General features: G+C 41.8%; 1 protein-coding gene across 2 annotated transcripts in view; it reads left to right on the top strand.

Moving 5' to 3' along the window:
- snx10b (sorting nexin 10b) overlaps positions 1–18,417 on the top strand; it is a 41,537-nt gene that overhangs the window by 10,164 nt on the left and 12,956 nt on the right. For both annotated transcript variants that reach the window (XM_080205615.1, XM_080205626.1), the window contains exons 3-6: positions 1,265–1,310; positions 9,844–9,930; positions 12,004–12,104; positions 13,990–14,088. In XM_080205615.1, the coding sequence (XP_080061741.1) occupies positions 1,265–1,310; positions 9,844–9,930; positions 12,004–12,104; positions 13,990–14,088 (333 nt within the window). The remainder of the gene's footprint in view (positions 1–1,264; positions 1,311–9,843; positions 9,931–12,003; positions 12,105–13,989; positions 14,089–18,417) is intronic.

The following is an 18,417-nucleotide window of genomic DNA, read 5'->3' on the forward strand; positions in this document are numbered from 1 at the left end:
TGGTTTGATGGTTAAGGTGATGTTTTGATGGTGTCTGACGTGGTGTTCCTGATCTGAGTAGCATCTGCTGTTATTAGTTCGTAAAGGACGGGTAACAGAGATGGCCGACTTAACCACAAAGTCTGAGGAGTCCAGTGTCCACCATCCTTGTCTTGTAGTCTTTTGCACTTTGAGAGTTTTGAGACAGCCAGGACTTTTGTAACTGAATGATCCGTTCCATTTACATTACTCTTTTGAATATCTGTTTAGAAAAAGACATTGAGTTTTGATGCTTGTGTGTCCTGGGGTGAAGTAGAAAGAGTCGGCTGATGTGTGATGGTCTCCTGTTCATCCTCAACAAAGGAATTCATGAATGTCACTGGAATGTGATTGTCCATGTGTTAAGACACTTCCTTGAATTTCAGGTCTGCTGGAACTGATATGCTGTCATGTGATATGCTGCCAAGTCATCTTAAAAGCTGTTGGCTGGAATTTTAGCACCCCGCTCGCCATGGGAATCGGAGCGGGCGAGGGGCAGGAATTGGGAAGGTCCGTTGACCTCAGGTGGGATTTTAGGTTTCAGGATGAGTGAAGCTGCAAAATCCCACCTGTTATGTCCATTTTAAAATTTGGAATATCTTCATGCCTGTACTGGGCATGACACAGCAATGGGTTTAGTTTGTATTTACCATCCAGACTCAGCAATAACACATCATTCAACATGATCAGATGTGAACCAGACGTGGAATGACATTTTTGCATAGTTAATAGTGGACCAACAGCAACTTCTGAATTTCAGTATTTAACAGTGCGTCCCACCAGTGCCCCAAGTTCCCCTCCAAGCCACTCACTATCCTGACTTAGAAATATATTGCCATGTACTGCTGCTGGGTCAAAAACCCTGGAACTCCCTCCCTCACAGCACTGTGGATGTATTTAGACAGCAGTGGTAGGAATACATGAGAATAGGATACAGAATCCAAGCCGAGTGTTCCCTGTGTACATTTTATGTTCATCAGTTCTTGGAATTCCAATAAAAGATTCCACTGTTAGTCAAATCACTAATGCATTGCTGTTGCAGTGAGCTAAGCACAATTTTGACTAATCGGTATTTTTATGTTGAGCTGATGTAAAGTGATGGTGCTTTAGTAAAACAATAACAGTAGCGATAAAGGAGCTTTGCTTTAATCCAGCTAAGTGTTGGCGTGTTATATGTATTTACTCTTTTTTATTCTATGTAACATACCCAGAAATTAAAATAATTGTATATGTATCTCTCATCTAGACTTCTACAAGGAACAATGAATGAAACAATAAAGGATAAAAAAAAAGTAAGTAGTGTAATTGTTACCAAATATCTTTATTTCAGTGAGTTTCAAATCTTGGCAAGTTTGTGAATTTCTTCTAAAACTGTAAATTGTACTCACTGTTTTGTGTACAGTCTTAAGAATGAATGGGAGCTTTGTAGAACATTTAATGACACCCAGTAAGATGAGAATTGGCAGGGAAGGTTCATTTGAACTTTTCTGGGTACAAGTTCCCAGAAATAAGTTGCATTTAAGACACATCAGGACATCCTCTGTCTTCCTTTCTGATGCTTTTGGGGTAATGAGTTTGAAATATTTAGTGCTAGCACATTGCCCATATTCATATTCAAAGTCTGTCAGCCATGTCACAAGTTGTTACCCTTTATTGTCTCTGCAAGCAAAAAAGAGTTTGTTCAATGGTAGAATTTCTGTCTAATGGCCAATTGACCAAATTCCAACAGACACTTTGCACCAGTGGGTTTTGTAGTCATTTTGAAAATTTGTGTTGATGATCATGCGACATGAGTTCTCATTCTCCACTTCCTTTAGCTGGGGCAGAGCAAGACCAGTTGATTATTCAGAATCACAGAATTGTTATGGTGCAGAAGAAGGCCATTTGGCCCATTGTGTCTCCACCAACTCCCCAAATGAGCATTATGACTGATTGCCATTCTCCTCCCTTTTCCCTGTACCCTGCATATTGTTTCTATATCACTAATTATCTAATGCCCTCTTGAATGCCTCGATTGAATCTGCCTCCACCTCACTTCCAGGCAGTGCATTCCAGATCTGAACCACTCAGTGTGAAAAAGGCTTTTTTCACATAGCATTTATTTCTTTTGTAAAACACTTTAAATCTGTAGCCTTTCATTCTTGATTCTTTTACGTGTGGGAACAGTTTCTCTCTATATACTCTGTCCAGCTCCTTCATGATTGTGAACATCTCGATCAAATTTCCTCTCAGCCTTCTCCTCTCCAAGGGGAACAGTCTACAATCTATCCTCATAACTGAAGTTTCTCCTTCCTAGAACCGTTCTTATAAACCTCTTCCGCATTCTTCACATCCTTCCGATAGTGTGGCACTCATAACTGTACACAGTATTCCAACTGAGATCTAAGTGGGGCTTGTTTAGGGTCCACATGACCTCCTTGCTCTTGTACTTTCTGCCATTTATTAATAAAGCCCAGAATACAATCTGCTTTATTAACTGCTCTCTCCATCTGTTTTGCCACCTACTGCATATAAACACCTAGGTCTCTTTGCTCCTACAGACCTTTAAGAATTTTACCCCTTATATTGTCTCTCTGTTCTTTCTACCAAAATGTATCACCTCACCTGTATCTGTATTGAACTTCATTTGCCATCAATCCCACTCCACCAACTTGTCTATGTCATTTTGAAGCTCTGTATTGTCCTCTTCACAGTTTACAATACTTCCAAGTTTTGTTTCTATTGCACATTTTGAAATTGTCTCACCAAGACCTAGATCATTAATATACAATAGGAGAAGGAACTCCACTACAAACCTTCCCCCAGCCTGAAAAATCTCCATTGATCATTACTCTCTGCTTCCCGTTATTCGGTCAATTTTATATCCACGTAGCTAATGTCCCTTTAACTTTCCTCAACTCTGTATCGAATGCCTTCTAGTGTGGTAGTGGGTAGGATAGCAGAGCAGGGGCTGAGAGGAGATGGAAACTGGATTTAGAAACAAAAAGTGAAAACAAAAGAGGAAGACAAGGAAATAAACTGAAAAACAAACAGTGGCTCTATTGTCTTTAGAGGTGGGCTTAGTGTAAGGGAAAAGTGGTAGAAAAACAAAGTTAATCGTTCTTTATCTTAGTGCATGTAACATAAAAAAACAAAAGAAATGAAATGACGGCAAAAATAGAGCTAACTGGGTCTGATCTGATGGCCATTACTGAGACATGGTTACAAGGGGATCAAAGTTGGGAAATCAATATTCAGAACAAAGACCAAAGAACAGTACAGCACAGGAACAGGCCCTTCAGCCCACCAAGTCTATGCTGACACACACATGCCTCTCTAATATTTACTTCTACATAGTTTAATATCCCTTTATTGCCTGCCTATTCATGTATCTATCCAGATGCCTCTGGAAAGTCGTTATAGAATCTGTTTCTACCACCACCTCCGGCAGTGCGTTCCAGGCATTCACCACCACCTGTCTGGAAAAAAACTTGCCCCTTGCATCGCTCTCAAATTTTCCCCCTTCTCACTTTCAATTTGTGCTCCAAGTAATTCATCCTTCGATCCTGGGAAAAAGACACTGACAATCCACTCAATCCAAGCCTGTCATAATCTTATAGACCTCTATCAGGTCCCCCCTCATCCTCCGACGCTGCAGTGAAAATTATCCAAGTTTATTCAACCGTACTTCATAGTCCATATCCTCCAAATCAGGCAACATTCTAGTAAATCTCTTCTGCATCCTTCCCAACGCATCAACATCCTTCCAGTAGTTTGGCGACCAAAATAGTACACAAAACTCCAAATGCAGCCTAATCAAAGTCTTATACAGTTGCAACATGATTTTCCAATTCCTATATTCGACGCTCCGACTGATGAAGGCCAGCATGCCATATGCCTTCTTGACCACCTTGTCCACTTGTGTCACCACCTTCAAGGAGCTATGGATCTGCACACCTATATCCCCCGTATGCTAATATTTCTAAAGGCTCTTCATCACTTCATGTTTGTCCAGATTAAATTCTATCTGCCATCTTTTGGCCCAAGTCTCCTGCCAATTTATATCCTGTTGTATCCTCCTCACCATCTGCTAGTCTCCAAATTTTTCCAAATCTGCAAATGTACTAATCAGACCACCTACATTTTCCTTCCAGTCATTTTACATATATTACGAACAGAGGCCCCAGCACTGACCGTTGTGGATCACCGCTTGTCACAGACCTCCAGTTAGGGGTACCCTCCCACTGCTACTCTGCTTTCCATGCTCAATCCAGTTTTGTATCCATTTTACCAGTTCACCTCGGATCCCAAATGACTTCACCTTCTGTATCAGCCTGCCATAAGGAACCTTATCAAAGGCTTTACTAAAGTCCACGTACATAACATTTCCCTGTCCTGGTCAAGGTTTCTTGTCACTTCCTCAAAGAATGTGAGACACGACCTCCCCTTCACAAAACCATGCTGCTTTTCGCTAATAAGCCTATTCTCTTCCAGATGGGAGTACATCCTGTCCCTAAGAATCTTCTCAAATAAATTCCCCAGCACTGATGTAAGGCTCACAGGCCTATAATTTCCCGGATTGTCTCTGTTTAAGAAGGGCAGAAGAGACAATCCCTTCTTAAACAGGGGAACAATGTTAGCTACTCTCCAATCCTCTGGTGCCTCACCTGTAGCTCAGGAGAATACAAAGACTTTGGCCAAGACGTTAGTAATTTCTTCCCTTGTCTCTCTCAGTATTTTGGGATAGACCCTATTTGGCCCTGAGGATTTGTCCATCTTATTGTTTTTCAAAACCTCTGATACCACCTCTGTTTTTATCTCAACATATCCTAGAATGTCAACGTCCTCCTTTTTACACTCACAATCCACCACGTCCTTCTCCTTTGTGAATACTGATGCAAAGTACTCATTGAGGACATCACCCACCTCATCTGGTTCCATACACAAATTTCCTCCCACTGTCCAAGAGTTCCTTAGCAATTCTCTTCCTCCTTATATGCATATAAAATGCTTTGGGATTCTCCTTAATCCTGCCTGACAAGGACATTTCATGGCCCCTTTTTGCCCTTTTTAAATCCCTGTTTAAGCTATTTCCTGCTATCTTTGTATTCCTCAAGAGCTTTATCTGTTTTCAATTTCCTGAAGTTCATGTATGCCTCCTTCTTTTTCACTAAGCTCACAATCCCTCCTGTCATCCAGGGTTCCCAAATCTTGCCATCTCTATCCTTCCTTTTTTCAGGGATACACTTGTCCTGAATTGTTAGCAACTGACTTTTAAAAGACTCCCACATATCGGATGTGGATTTACCCTCAAACAGCCCCCCCCCCCAGCCTACAATCCCTAGCTTCTGCCTAATGCTGTCATATTAGGTATCCAATTTTAATACTTTCACTCTGGGACTACTTCGGTCCTTTTCTACAAGGATCTTGAAACTTTAATAAATGATCTCAAGGTTAAGGATTCCCCAGGAAGTAGTGATCACAGTGTGAGACAGTTTAGCATTCAGCTTGGGTGTGAGAAAGTTGGAACTGAAATATCAGTCTTGTATTTTAAAAAAAGGGAATTACGAAGGTAATTGAGGATGGAATTGGCCCAAGTGGACTGGTCAAATAGATTAGTAGGTAAGACAGTAGGAGAGCTGTGGCATAGGTTTAAATGCATAATTCATGATTCCCAGAAAAATACATCCCAATGAGGAAAAACTTAGGGATAACCAAGGAAGTTAGGGAGGGTATGAAGTTGAAAGCAGAAACATAAGATGGCAAAGGTTAGTGGTAGACCAGAGGATTGGGATAGATTCAGAAAGCATCAAAGATGTACTCAAAAGTAATCAGGAAGGAGAAAATAAACTGAGAGAAAAATATAAAAATAGACAAGAGGGAGAAGTAAAAGAAAGCATTGATCCCTTTAGAGAATGAAACTGCAAAGTAATTATGGAGAACAAAGAAATGTCAGAGGAGTTAAATAGATATTTTGCTTCAATCATTACTGTAGAGGATACTACAGGCATCCCAGAAATAGTAAAAATGTGGGGGAGGGATTAAATACAATCACCATCACCAGAGAATTAGTTTTAGGCGACCTAATGGGGTTAGCATACTGTTGATACCCAGCTGATTGCAACCATGAGTATCATTACTGGAACACTGCATTCAACACCATTTGCTTGGCTTCCTGTCCTGGCAAACATCACTCCACTACATATCCACCAACTTGGAACAACCCACAAAATGATAGAAAAAGTTTGCGATGTCCTTCATCTGCCACCCCATGCTGGTATATTTAGCTCATCCAAGGTACAACTCCCATCTGGAAAAGCCCTCCCATGCAAATCCCACCTGGACAAATGAATAGAAATCATTAGGCGGGGCAAACAAGTGCCTGGTCTCAAACTCAACCCAACAGTAGACTGGTTTCTACCTTCCAAGGAAAGAGTGGTCCATCTTTAACAGGTTCAGGATTGGCCATGGCCCCTACTTGTCTAACCTGCATAGATGGGGCATTAGTGCCAGTCTCCACTGTGCCTGAGGGTGAGCAAACTGTGTAGCATCATCATAGAAGAGAGTCCAACCCACAGACTCCGAGGAGGCCTATCCACACTCGACGCAGCAGAACTGGTTGGCTTAGGGATTTTGCATTTGCTGAATAAGTAAGTGGGGTTGAAGGCTGACAAGTCCCCTTGATCTGATGGTTTCACCATAGAATCTTAAAAGGAGGTAGCTATAAAGGTCGTGGATATGTTTGGTCATGTTACAAAAACCCTTGGACTCTGGAACTGTGCCAAATGATTGGAAAACTGTCAATGTGGTGCCCTTGTTCAAAAAGGTTAGGAGGCAAAATGCAAGAAATTACAGGTCAGTTAGTCTAACTTCAGTTATTTCAAATATATATTCAGTTATTAAGGTGTGGAGAGTCTGCAGAAGGATCTAGATAGGCTGGGCGAATGGGCCAGGAAATGGCAAATGGAATTTAATGTTGGCAAGTGTGAGGTGGTCCACTTTGGTAGGAAGGACTATTACATGGCGAAAAACTGCAGCAGGCGACGGTGCAGAGGGACCTCGGGGTCCTTGTGCATGAGTCGCAAAAACCCAGCTTGCAGGTGCAGCAGGTGGTCAGGAAGGCGAATGGGATGCTGGCCTTCATAGCGAGGGGGATTGAATATAAAAGTAGGGAGGTCTTGCTGCAGCTGTATAGGGCATTGGTGAGGCTGCAGCTGGAGTACTGTGTGCAGTTTTGGGCGCCGCACCTGCGCAAGGATATTTTGGCCTTGGAGGGAGTGCAGAGGAGGTTTACTAGGCTGATACCGGAGTTGAGGGGGTTGAGCTATGAGGAGAGGCTGAATAAACTAGGCTTGTACTTGTTAGAGTTTAGAAGAATGAGGGGAGATCTCATTGAGACGTATAAGATGATGAATGGGATGGATAGGATAGAGGTGGAGAGACTCTTCCCGCTCAAAAAAGACAGTAGGACTAGGGGGCACAGCCTCAAGATAAAGGGGAGGCGGTTTAGAACGGAGTTGAGGAGGAACTTCTTCACTCAAAGGGTGGTGAATCTCTGGAATTCTCTGCCCGTTGAGGTGGTGGAGGCTGCCTCGCTAAATATTTTTAAGAAGCTGGTTGATGGGTTCTTGATAAGAGAGGGGATTAAGGGTTATGGGGAGAGGGCGGGAAAGTGGAACTGAGCCACGACAGATCAGCCATGATCTTATTGAATGGCGGGGCAGGCTCGAAGGGCTAGATGGCCTACTCCTGCTCCTATTTCTTATGTTCTTATGTTCTTATGTAGAAAGGCATTTTATTTGGAAAGTCATAATCTGATCAAGCAGAGTCAGCATGGATTCAGGAAGGGGAACTCATGTCTGACAAGTTATTTGAGGAGATATCAGCCAAAGTAGATAGAGGAGAACCAGTCAATGTTGCATATTTGGACTTTCAAAAGACATTTGATAAGATGCCACACAAGATCATTCTGAAAGATGGAAGGTCATGATGTTGAAGGTAATATCCTGATATGTCTAGGGGATTGGCTGTCTGACAGGAAGCAGCGAGTAGTGATAATGGGATCTTTTTAGTGCCACAGGGATCAGTGCTGGGACTGCAGTGTTGCACAATATATTAATGACTTGGAGGAAGGAACAGAGAATAATGTAGCCAAATTTGCAGATAATACAAAGGTAGGAGGGAAAGCAGGTTGTATGGAAGGTATAAATGGGTTACAGAGAGATATTGACAGGTTAAGTGAGTGGGCAGAGAAGTGGCAATAGTAATTCAATGTGAGATTGTTCATTTTGGGAAAAAGAATGAGAAGGCAGATTATTATTTAAATTGAGAGAGACTGCACCAAGAAAAGATCCAACTGGGAGTGGGGCATGACTGTCAGATTTTGGGCAGTCTGATGAGGGCAGCCCCTTTGCAGGGAGGGCGAAGAGGAGAGGAGGGAGACAGGGAGGACACGGGGAATTGGGAGGGAGAAGGGACGAGGGTGGGGAATTGGGAGGGAGACGAGGAGGACGTGGCAAGTATTAGACAACTAACATTGAGGCTTCACTCTATAAACTTCTAACCTGTTGTGATTAAAATTGCATGCGTAAATATAAATAAAGTTTATACTTGTCCTCTCAGTTCTCCCCTGCCAGGTGTATGTATGGGCGGGGAGCGGGCGGGCAGTGAACAGACCTGAGATATTAATTTCAATTTACATTATGAAAATGTGTCATTTTTCAGGACTATTTTCTTTTGCTTAACCTGACTTCACTTGACTTTGATTTTGATTTATTATTGTCACCTGTATTAACATACAGTGAAAAGTATTGTTTCTTGTGTGCTATACAAAGCAGACCATTCATAAGAGGAGAGGAGAGAGTGCAGAATGTGCTGTTACAGTCATAGCTAGGGTGTAGAGAAAGATCAACTTAATGCGAGTTAATCCATTCAAAAGTCTGATGGCAGCAGGGAAGAAGCTGTTCTTGAGTCGGTTGGTACGTGACCTCAGACTTTTGTATTGAAGTGGAAGCAGTAGTTTCCTAAGCTTGTTAAATAGGTTGTTAGCTTTTCAGTATAGCCCATTGTTTTAAGCACAACATTGAGATGAGATGTGATGGATTGCACAAATGAATAAACTGACTGATTGATTTAAAAGATCAGGCTACCTGGACAAGGTACCCAAAAGGTTGTTGCTGGTGAAACTGTATTCCAGCATTAAGGTGCTAAGGGTGAGATGGCCAGTCCTCTGGTGTGTCCAGACCCTACCCTGAAGGGTCTGGACTTTGCGTGCAACCTTTTCTTTTCTTCATCTATCAGCTATTGTTTTAAAATTTTCACTTGAATTGTGAACTGGGATCTCAGCAATGTTTGCTTTAAAATTTTCACCGCTGTTTTTTGGGCAACTCTGACAAGGTAATGTTTATTGCTCCTAACTCTTAAGGGCATTGAGTCACCCACATAAGGATAGCAGATCTTTCTCACTGAGCTAGTTCAACCTTTTTTGATCAGTTTATAATATAAATGATCAGATTTGTAGAAATTCGTTCCGCAATTTGGAATTTAAACTCATCCCAGAATCATATCAATTAGTTCACTGTACCCTTCTTTACCCAATGAACAATGTGTAAGTTACTGGAAATTTATGTTGCCTGGAAGCTCAGACTAAAAATAGTCCTGAAGTTGCGTTATTGAATCTGCTGACTGTTATGTTGAAAGGAATTTCCATTGTGACTCAAGGATCTAAGTTCTGTGATGCTGTCACGTGTTCCAGATACTTGTATAAAAGCACTGCTTTTACTACTAGCTTTCATATTCAGTGGTGCGAAGTGACCATTTCTATTCTTTTCTACTATGCCAAATCAGGAATTCATCAGTGTGTGGGTGAGAGATCCAAGAATCCATAAAGAAGATTCATGGCATTCCTACATAGATTATGAAATTTGTGTTCATGTGAGTATTTTTTAAAAAATTGTATCCATTTTCTGGGAATAACACAATTTCAGGAATATATTGGCTAAAAGTTTATATTAAACATCATTCAAACATTTATAATTGTGACTCCTCTAGATTAGTTATAGCACAATTAACCATTTTAGAATAACTTTGCAGTTTTACAGCTACTTATTTAATGATAGCCTGGGGCACTTTCAAATCACCAGTCTGATCTCCCAATATGTTAGCAGATGTGAGATCACCACATGAAGTTTAGACTGATGCAAAGATTCTCTTTATAAAATTAAACCTCAAATTATTTACTGGTCCGCTTGGGGATTTTAGAAATCTCTTTTCAAATGTTTTTAGTTCCTGAGAGACCCAGTGGTCCTGGCCCTTTTTAGAAAATGAGTTATTTGGGGGAGAAGCTGTCTATGAATATTTAATCTCTCTCAGAGATCTTTTTTGACGCTGTGCGCTTATAGGATGCAATATTGCACTCCAAGCAACTGATCGTTCTGTGAATACTTTCTGCCGCAACATGCTTCATTTTTGCATTTGTTTTTTGATTTAAGCAATTTCTTTCTTATTGATTGTATGAACCTATCTCCAAAATGGTCTGCCTCAAATGGTCATTAATCTTCCTCTTGTTCCCACTTCCGTAGTAATGTTGGGGGGTATGTTACCAAAAAAATGACAGGGTGTTGTTTTTCCTCACCAGAAACAAGTGTGTTTCTCTCATGTCGGTTTTTGCGCTGGATCTTATGACACTTTGCCTAAATAAATCAAGGGAGTATGTTTATGCCGTCATATCGGGGAGGGAGGTGGCAGGGATGGAGGAGGGGGAATTATTCAACACACTGACAAAATCCAGCTGCACTGAAATCGGAGTGCCATGTTTAAAGGACACAAAACTCTAAAACTCACCCACCCCAAATCCACCATGGAGGTCTCAGGGCCTCTCCTCCCAACCCCAATCAGAGTTGGCACTTCTTTTCTTCCCCCTACTTACCTCTCCCGTTCCAACAGCCATCACCGACATCCCTGGCTCCCCTATCTGCTCCCAGCCCACAACCAAATCTGAATCAATCTGCCCCTCTTCCCCCCCCCATGAGGCACCCATTGGGGCTTGCCCCTCGGCACTGCCAGGTTGGCACAGGCATGGTGCCAGGGGGCAATCCCAGAGGGCATTGCCAGACCACGTACTCCTTCCCCCAAGAGTTATACTCATTGTCATATCCTCAGAGAGACCCCCACGACAAATTCACATCTAGGTGAACTTGTGCTGATCCCTGACATCAAGCCGACATGGTGCCAGTATTAAGTGGGTGATCAATATACGGTGAGGGGATGGGTTAATAAATCCATTCAAATTAACGTAAAGCAGGTTCACACCTGTTATGGGCATGGACCTGATGACGTTGCCAGCAAGTAGTGGGGAATAGCCGAGATCACAATTTCGCCAGCGAGATCTGTGACTTCTGGATCTTGCGTCCCACTGACATTCACAGACAGTGAACACAGGCACAAGATTGTCTCGGTAAACCTTCAAATCAGAACCTTGATTATCTTAGATATGGCAGAAAATAATCCACTATTTTTGCTAATGGGGAACCTTTAGCTCACTTTAATGTGGTTTGCATTCAGTTTTAATATTGCTCCAATTTTTCTTTCCAGAAGTGAAAATTTGAGCTGATACCCTGGCCAGAAAGGGAAGTGCGTACATCTGAGTGCTTCAGATAAACAATACTTCAAAACTTTACCATCAAATTGAAATCTTAACCCACAAACAGTCTTTCATCTTTCAGATAAAGCAGACATTTCTCTTGGTGTCAAGAACACGTTGTGGTTGTCTTTCTGGACCCACACATTTGAAACTTGAATTATCAGAAAAACACATTTATTTTTAGGCATGTGTAAACCTAGTGGTATAAAAATAATTTTTTTCAATGATTTAATTCCATTGATATTTCAACACTCAGTGTTCAATCTTCAATCGCAATGTCCAGGTTTTTGCTCTTGGCCGTTAGTGAATGAAAAATACTTTTACTTCACTTCTCGATGTAATTTTGAAAAACAATTATCTTACAGACTAATAGCATGTGTTTCACAAAGAAGACTTCCTGTGTTCGAAGACGTTACAGAGAATTTGCTTGGCTCAGGCAGCGACTTCAAGACAATGCTGTATTAATGTATGCTTTTATTTTTGCTTCTATTTTTAAAACCAGTCTATCTTGTGCAGTATTCAACCCCCTGGACAGAAAGAAGACTTGTCAAAATAATAGTGCAGCTTTTAATTGGATGTCCTAACGTGTAGCACAAAAACATACCTCTCTCTCTGGCTTGTTGTGGTTAAGTGCCCAGCCATTGCTTGGCATTGGTCAGTCTCTGGCAGTTGTGGGAAACAGTAGAAAAGTTTTTGTCTCTGCAAGTTAGTAGAAATATGCTGAGTCTGGTGTTTTAAAGTTAAACGTTCTAGACTTATTGCACAGAGTGTAGAGCACAGAAATAAGCCATTCAGCCCAATTGGTCCATGTGATGTTTATGTTCCATGTGAAACACCCCCAATCCTTTTTAATCCTTTTTCCCTGTGTTTATCCAATTTCCCCTTTTAAATGATCTCACATTTGTATCAGATATTCCTTTGTAGTGAGTTCCATGTACTGACCATCTGGATAAAAATTCCCTATTGAGTTTATTAGTAACTACTTTTTATTGTACTTTGCGCACTTATTAAAAGTAAAATTTATGCAGTCTGTCTCTGAGCTTGACTTTTAGTTGAGTTCTCTGTTTTTCAGTTACCCAGTTTTGAACTTGGACTGTTTAGTAGTGTTAGTTTGGCTTCGCAATACAGGAATAGAAATGTTTTGGTTGAACCCAGGGTAGGAGAAACAGAGGATCATTGCTTTTAAAACTATGGTGTTCTCTGTTTGCTATACTTAATGAAGAAAGTAAACGACTTTTAAAATCTTACTGAAGCATCAATGGGCCCTCAAATTAGCAAATGTCATTCATTGTTTGTAAGGATCATTCAGGTATAGACAGGCCCCTGACCTGCTCAGTGTTTCCAGCTTGTTCTATTCTGGTTTCAGATTTTCAGCATCTGCAATTTTTCCTTCAGTAACAGATAAACATTAGTTAGAGTGGTACAGAGTGGAGCACACCCAGAGATTTCCTTGGCTTGTGTCCCTTGTATTGGCTGTTTGAAATGTATCTTACACAGCCTCCATTATCATAGAAGCTAATCATAGAATCCTTACAGTGTAGAAGGAGGCCATTTGGCCTGTTATGAGAAGTAAATCTGTCAATGCACGGGAGTGATGCAAAATTACTCAAACATTTTATAGTATTATGATTTAAAAATGATTTGTTTGCTATTTTGAAAAGAGCCTGTCCCAACATGTGTAGGTTATTCCTAGATTAAGGGAATTAATGGGATAAATGTGTGGGGTTATGGGAATAGGACAGGGGTAGAGGGTGGACTTGGATATGATGCTCGGTCAGAGACTCTGTGCAGATTCGATGGATTCAACGGCCCCCTTCTGCACTTTAGGGATTCTATGATTCATAATATGGCCTGCCACCCTTATGCATACATACGCAATGTATATGCTTAGATGGGTGTTTTGATCTACTTTTTTCTCCATCCCTGCCCTTCACATAGTTTGCAAGACTGTCTCTCAATGTTGTACTACCTGAAATTGACCAATTTGAGACAGTGACTTTTCTGATGAGTCTTGCTCGGTATAGCACTGCCAATTAATGGCAGCTTTGCACTTGACGTTTATCCACTGAGCCAATGGATATAATTGGAGCTTATGGGCGATTAAAAATAGTAAAAGTCTGAGACCAAATAGTGCAGGATATTCTGGTCTTCAGTTCTGAAAGCCTTGGCGGGGTTCCCATATGTAATTTACACACAACACAATATGTACGTAATTTACACACAGCACTTCCTGTTACAGTCTGTGGTTTTGGAGTAATGTTGTTTATATTTCCCAGTGATTGCAGAAGATTTAAAATTTTGTGGTATGTTGATGCCCATTGATAGCTCATTTATCATTATTTCCTTTGCAGAAGTTTACCAGAGTTTCCTCCTAAAAACCCTTTTTTTAGTGCCAATAATCCCCAACTTGTTGAGCAGCGTCGTCAAGGCCTCCAAGAATTTCTAGAGAAGTAAGTATGTACTGCACAACTTCCATTTTTATTTGCAGAATTTGTCACAGCAAGTGAACCTAATCATGTTTTGTACAGGGCAATATATGAATTAAACTTCTTTGTAGAGGCTAGCTTTAAATTAAATTGACGTAGATGCATAATCTTTACTTTTCTTAGCACGTCAGATAACATTTCAGCACCTTTAGACAGTTATTCATGGAATATGAGCTTCGCTGTAAAAGCCAGCATTTGTTACTCATTCTGAATTGCCCTTGAGAAGGTGGTGGTCCCAGTGGTGTAGGAACATCCACAGTGGGAGGGAGTTCCAGGATTTTAATCCAACAACAGTGAAGAAAAAGTTAAAGTTTATTTAAAGTCTGTTTATTAGTTATAAGTAAGGCTTATATTAACACTGCAATGAAGTTGCTGTGAAATTCCCCTAAATGGTGATACAGTTCCAAATCAGGATAGTATATGGCTTGGAGGGAACTTTCAAGTGGTGGTGTACCCATGCATATGCTGCCTTTTGTCCTTTTCAGTGGTAGAGGTCATAGATTTGGAAGGTCTTTTTGAATAAGCTTTGGCAAATTGCTGCAGTGCATCTTCTAGATAGTGCACAATGCTGCCATTGTATGCTGGTGATGGGTGAATAAGTTGGATGGGTTTGCACAATGCTGCCATTTATGCTGATGGCGTAAAGAGTGAATGTTTAAGTTGGATGGGATAGCAATCAAGTGGACTGATTTTTTTTTTCCCCTGGATGTTGTTTAGCTTCATGAGTGTTGTTGGAACTGCACTCATCCAATCGACTGGAGACTGTTCCATCGTACTCCTGACTTGTGCCTTGTAGATGGTGGATAAGCTTTTGGGAGTTAGATGAGTTACTCTTTGCAGAATTCCCAGCCTCTGACCTGTTTGTGTGACCACAGTATTTATATACCTGGTCCAGTTCAGTTACTTGTCATTGGTTATCTCCATGACAGTGATGCCAGTGAGTGCCAAGGGGCCATGTTGTGGTCATCACTAAGGAGAAGGTGCTAGGGAAGCTGAAAAGGCTGAAGGTGGATAAATCACCTGGACCGGATGGACTACAATCCAGGGTTCTGAAGGAGATAGCTGAGGAGATTGTGGAGGCATTGGTGGTGATGTTTTGGCAATCACGGATAGCACAGTGGTTAGCACTGTGCTTCACAGCTCCAGGGTTTTGGGTTTGATTCCCGGCTCTGGTCACTGTCTGTGTGGAGTTTGCACGTTCTTCTCGTGTCTGCATGGGTTTCCTCCCACAGTCCAAAGATGTGCGGGTTAGGTTGATTGGCCATGCTAAGAAATTGCCCCTTAGTGTCCAGGGATGTGTAGGTTGGAGGGATTAGTGGGTATAATATGTAGGTAATGGGGGTAGGGCCTGAGTGGGATTGTGTTCGGTGCAGACTCGATGGGCCAAAGGGCCTCTTTCTGCACTGTAGGGTTCTATGATTCTATAGATCATTGGAATCCGAAAAGGTCCCAGAGGACTGGAAAAGGCTAATGTAACACCCCTATTGCAGAAGGTGGGAAATTATAGGCCAGTTAGCCTGACATCAGTCGTGGATAGGATCTTTGAGTCCATTATAAGAGATGAAAATGCACGGTAAAATAGGGCTGAGTCAGCATGGTTTCGTCAAAGGGAGGTCATGTCTGACAGATCTGTTAGAATTCTTTGAGGAGGTAATGAAGAAGTTAAACAAAGGAGAGCCAGTGGATGTGATTCATTTGGATTTCCAGAAAGCCTTTGACAAGGTGCCCTGCAGGAGGCTGCTAGATAAGCTAAGAGCCAATGGTGTTAGACAATCTTCTATCCATGACAGTACCTTGCCTCTGACAGAAAACAGAGAGTGGGGTAGGGGGTCATTTTTCAGGATGGCAACTGGTGACTAGCGGTGTTCCATGGAGGTCAATATTGGGACTGCAACTTTTCACTATACACACTAATGATCTGGAAGATGAAACTGAGGGCATGGTTACTGAATTTGTGGATGATACAAAGATATGTAGAGGGATAGGTAGTGTTGAGGAAGTGGGGAGGCTGCAGAATGACTTGTGACAGGCTAGGAGTGTGGGCAAAGAAGTGGCAGATGGAATACGATGTGGGAAAATATGAGGTTACGCACTTTGGTAGGAAGAATAGAGGCATAGGCTATTTTCTAAATGAGGAAAGGCTTCACAAATCTGAACCACAAAGGGGCTTGGGAGTTTTGGTTCAGGATTCTCAAGGTTAACATGCAGGTTGAGTTGGCAGTTAGGAAGACAAATTCAATGTTAGCATTCATTTCTAGAGAGTTCGAATAGAAGAGCGCAGATGTACTGCTGAGATTGTATAAGGCTCTAGTCAGATCCGATTTGGAATATTGTGAGCAGTTTTGGGCCCCATACCTAAGGAAGGATGTGCTGGCCTTGGAGGGGGTCCAGAGGAAGTTCACAAGAATGATCCCACGAATTAAGTGTTTGTCATATGAGGAGCAGTTGAGAGTCTATACTCCATGGAGTTCAGAAGAACTGGGGGGGGGGATCTAACTGAACATAACAGAACACTGAGAGGCCTAGATAGAATGGACGTGGAGAGGATGTTTCCACTAGTGGGTGCAACCTCAGAGTGTTTAAAGAGGGACACTCGTTTAAAACAGAGATGAGGAGGAATTTCTTCAGCCAGAGGCTGGTTAAATCTGTGGAATTCTTTGCCATAGAAGGCTGTGGAGGCCAGCTCATTGAGTGTCTTTAAGACTGAGATAGATAGGTTCTTTATCAATAAAGGGATTAAGATTAAGGCAGGAGAATGGAGATGAGAATCATATCAGCTATGATTGAATGGCAGAGCAGACTCGATGGTCCGAATGGCCTAATTTTGCTCCTATATCTTATGATAATTGCTGGATTCTCTCTCTTGTTGGAGATGCCCATTGCCTGACACTTTGAGGCATGGATGTTACTTTCCATGTAGCAGTACAAGCCTGAATGTTGCTGCATATGGACATGGAGTGCTTTAGTATCTGAGTTCAAATGTAATTCAGTTGTCTTATAGAGACAGTTGAAAGAGATAGTGGTGCTAGAACTGGATCTCATTGTGTATATGTTCAAACTGATGATGTCGCTGAAGGGCAATATGTAGATGGAAAATAGGAGGAGGTCACAGAGGTTCTTTGGGGCACCATAGGTGATGGTGTGGGAGAAGAAAGTATTGCAAGTGATTTCTGGCTAAGCTTTGGATAAGAAATAGAACCAGGAGAGAGCACTCCCACCTGGTGGAAAGGCATTGGAGGAAGATGGTGTGATCAGTCATGTCAAAGACTGAACACAGATTGAGATTGAGGAGGAGGGATAGTTTACCTTTGTCACAGTCACATAGGATGTCATTTGTGACTTTGATAAGAGCTGTTTTGGTATTATGGCTGGGGCAGTGACCTGATTGGAGGAATTCAAACATGGAGAAGTTGGGCATGAATTTGGGAAGCGACAGCACATTCACAGACTTCGGGAGGCGGGGGGGCACGGCTGATGTTTTGTGAGGACAGTGGGTTCATTGCTTATTTTTGGAGAGAGGGCTGATGATGATAATGAGGATCTCAACTAGCTGGGGGCCCGAGGAAAACAAAGGCCAGCAGATCTTCTTAGCCCATTGTATGTCTCGGCAGCAAATGTACCTGAGACAGCCTCGCCAGGGTGGAACCCTGAGTCACACCAGACAATGCTGAGTTGACCACCACAGTGCAAACCATTATCTCGCAAGATGGAAGACTGCCACCAAGTAAAGGAGAGAGAGGGACAGTGCTTGGAGAGATTTGTTAACGATGTCAGCTAACATGGAGAAGTTGAATAGTCAGTAGTTTATTTCGGGTTAGGACTGGATCATACAGATCATGTCCAAGTACTTGTAATGATGTGCAGTTGATCTGGAGTTTCATGTTGCTGGGACTGAGCTTCCTCCAAATACAAGCTGTGATTGAAGTACTTGATCCTGAAGATTGTAAGAGTTAGTTCATAAATTGTGGGCTGATGTTATCCTAGACATCAACTTACTCCCCACCCAACTCGCAACTGAATAAATGATTTGAAATTAACGTGCAAATGGATACAATTGAAAATGATTACTGGAACAGCTGTGTATCTGTTTGAAAACGCAAAGTGACGACCCCACCAGAAAAAGATAGGGAGGCCAGTGTGTATTATCACAATTACATTTTGTATTGGACATTATAGTTGTAACCACCGTCATTATAACTCTACAAAGCATTTGGATAAATACATGGATGGGAAAGGATTAGAGGGGTATGGGTCAAATGCGGTCAATTGGGACTACCTGGGAGGGCACCATGA

Source organism: Carcharhinus amblyrhynchos, chromosome 2 (genome assembly GCF_965287045.1).
Source record: "Carcharhinus amblyrhynchos chromosome 2, sCarAmb.v2.hapA, whole genome shotgun sequence".
Classification (NCBI taxonomy): domain Eukaryota; kingdom Metazoa; phylum Chordata; class Chondrichthyes; order Carcharhiniformes; family Carcharhinidae; genus Carcharhinus; species Carcharhinus amblyrhynchos.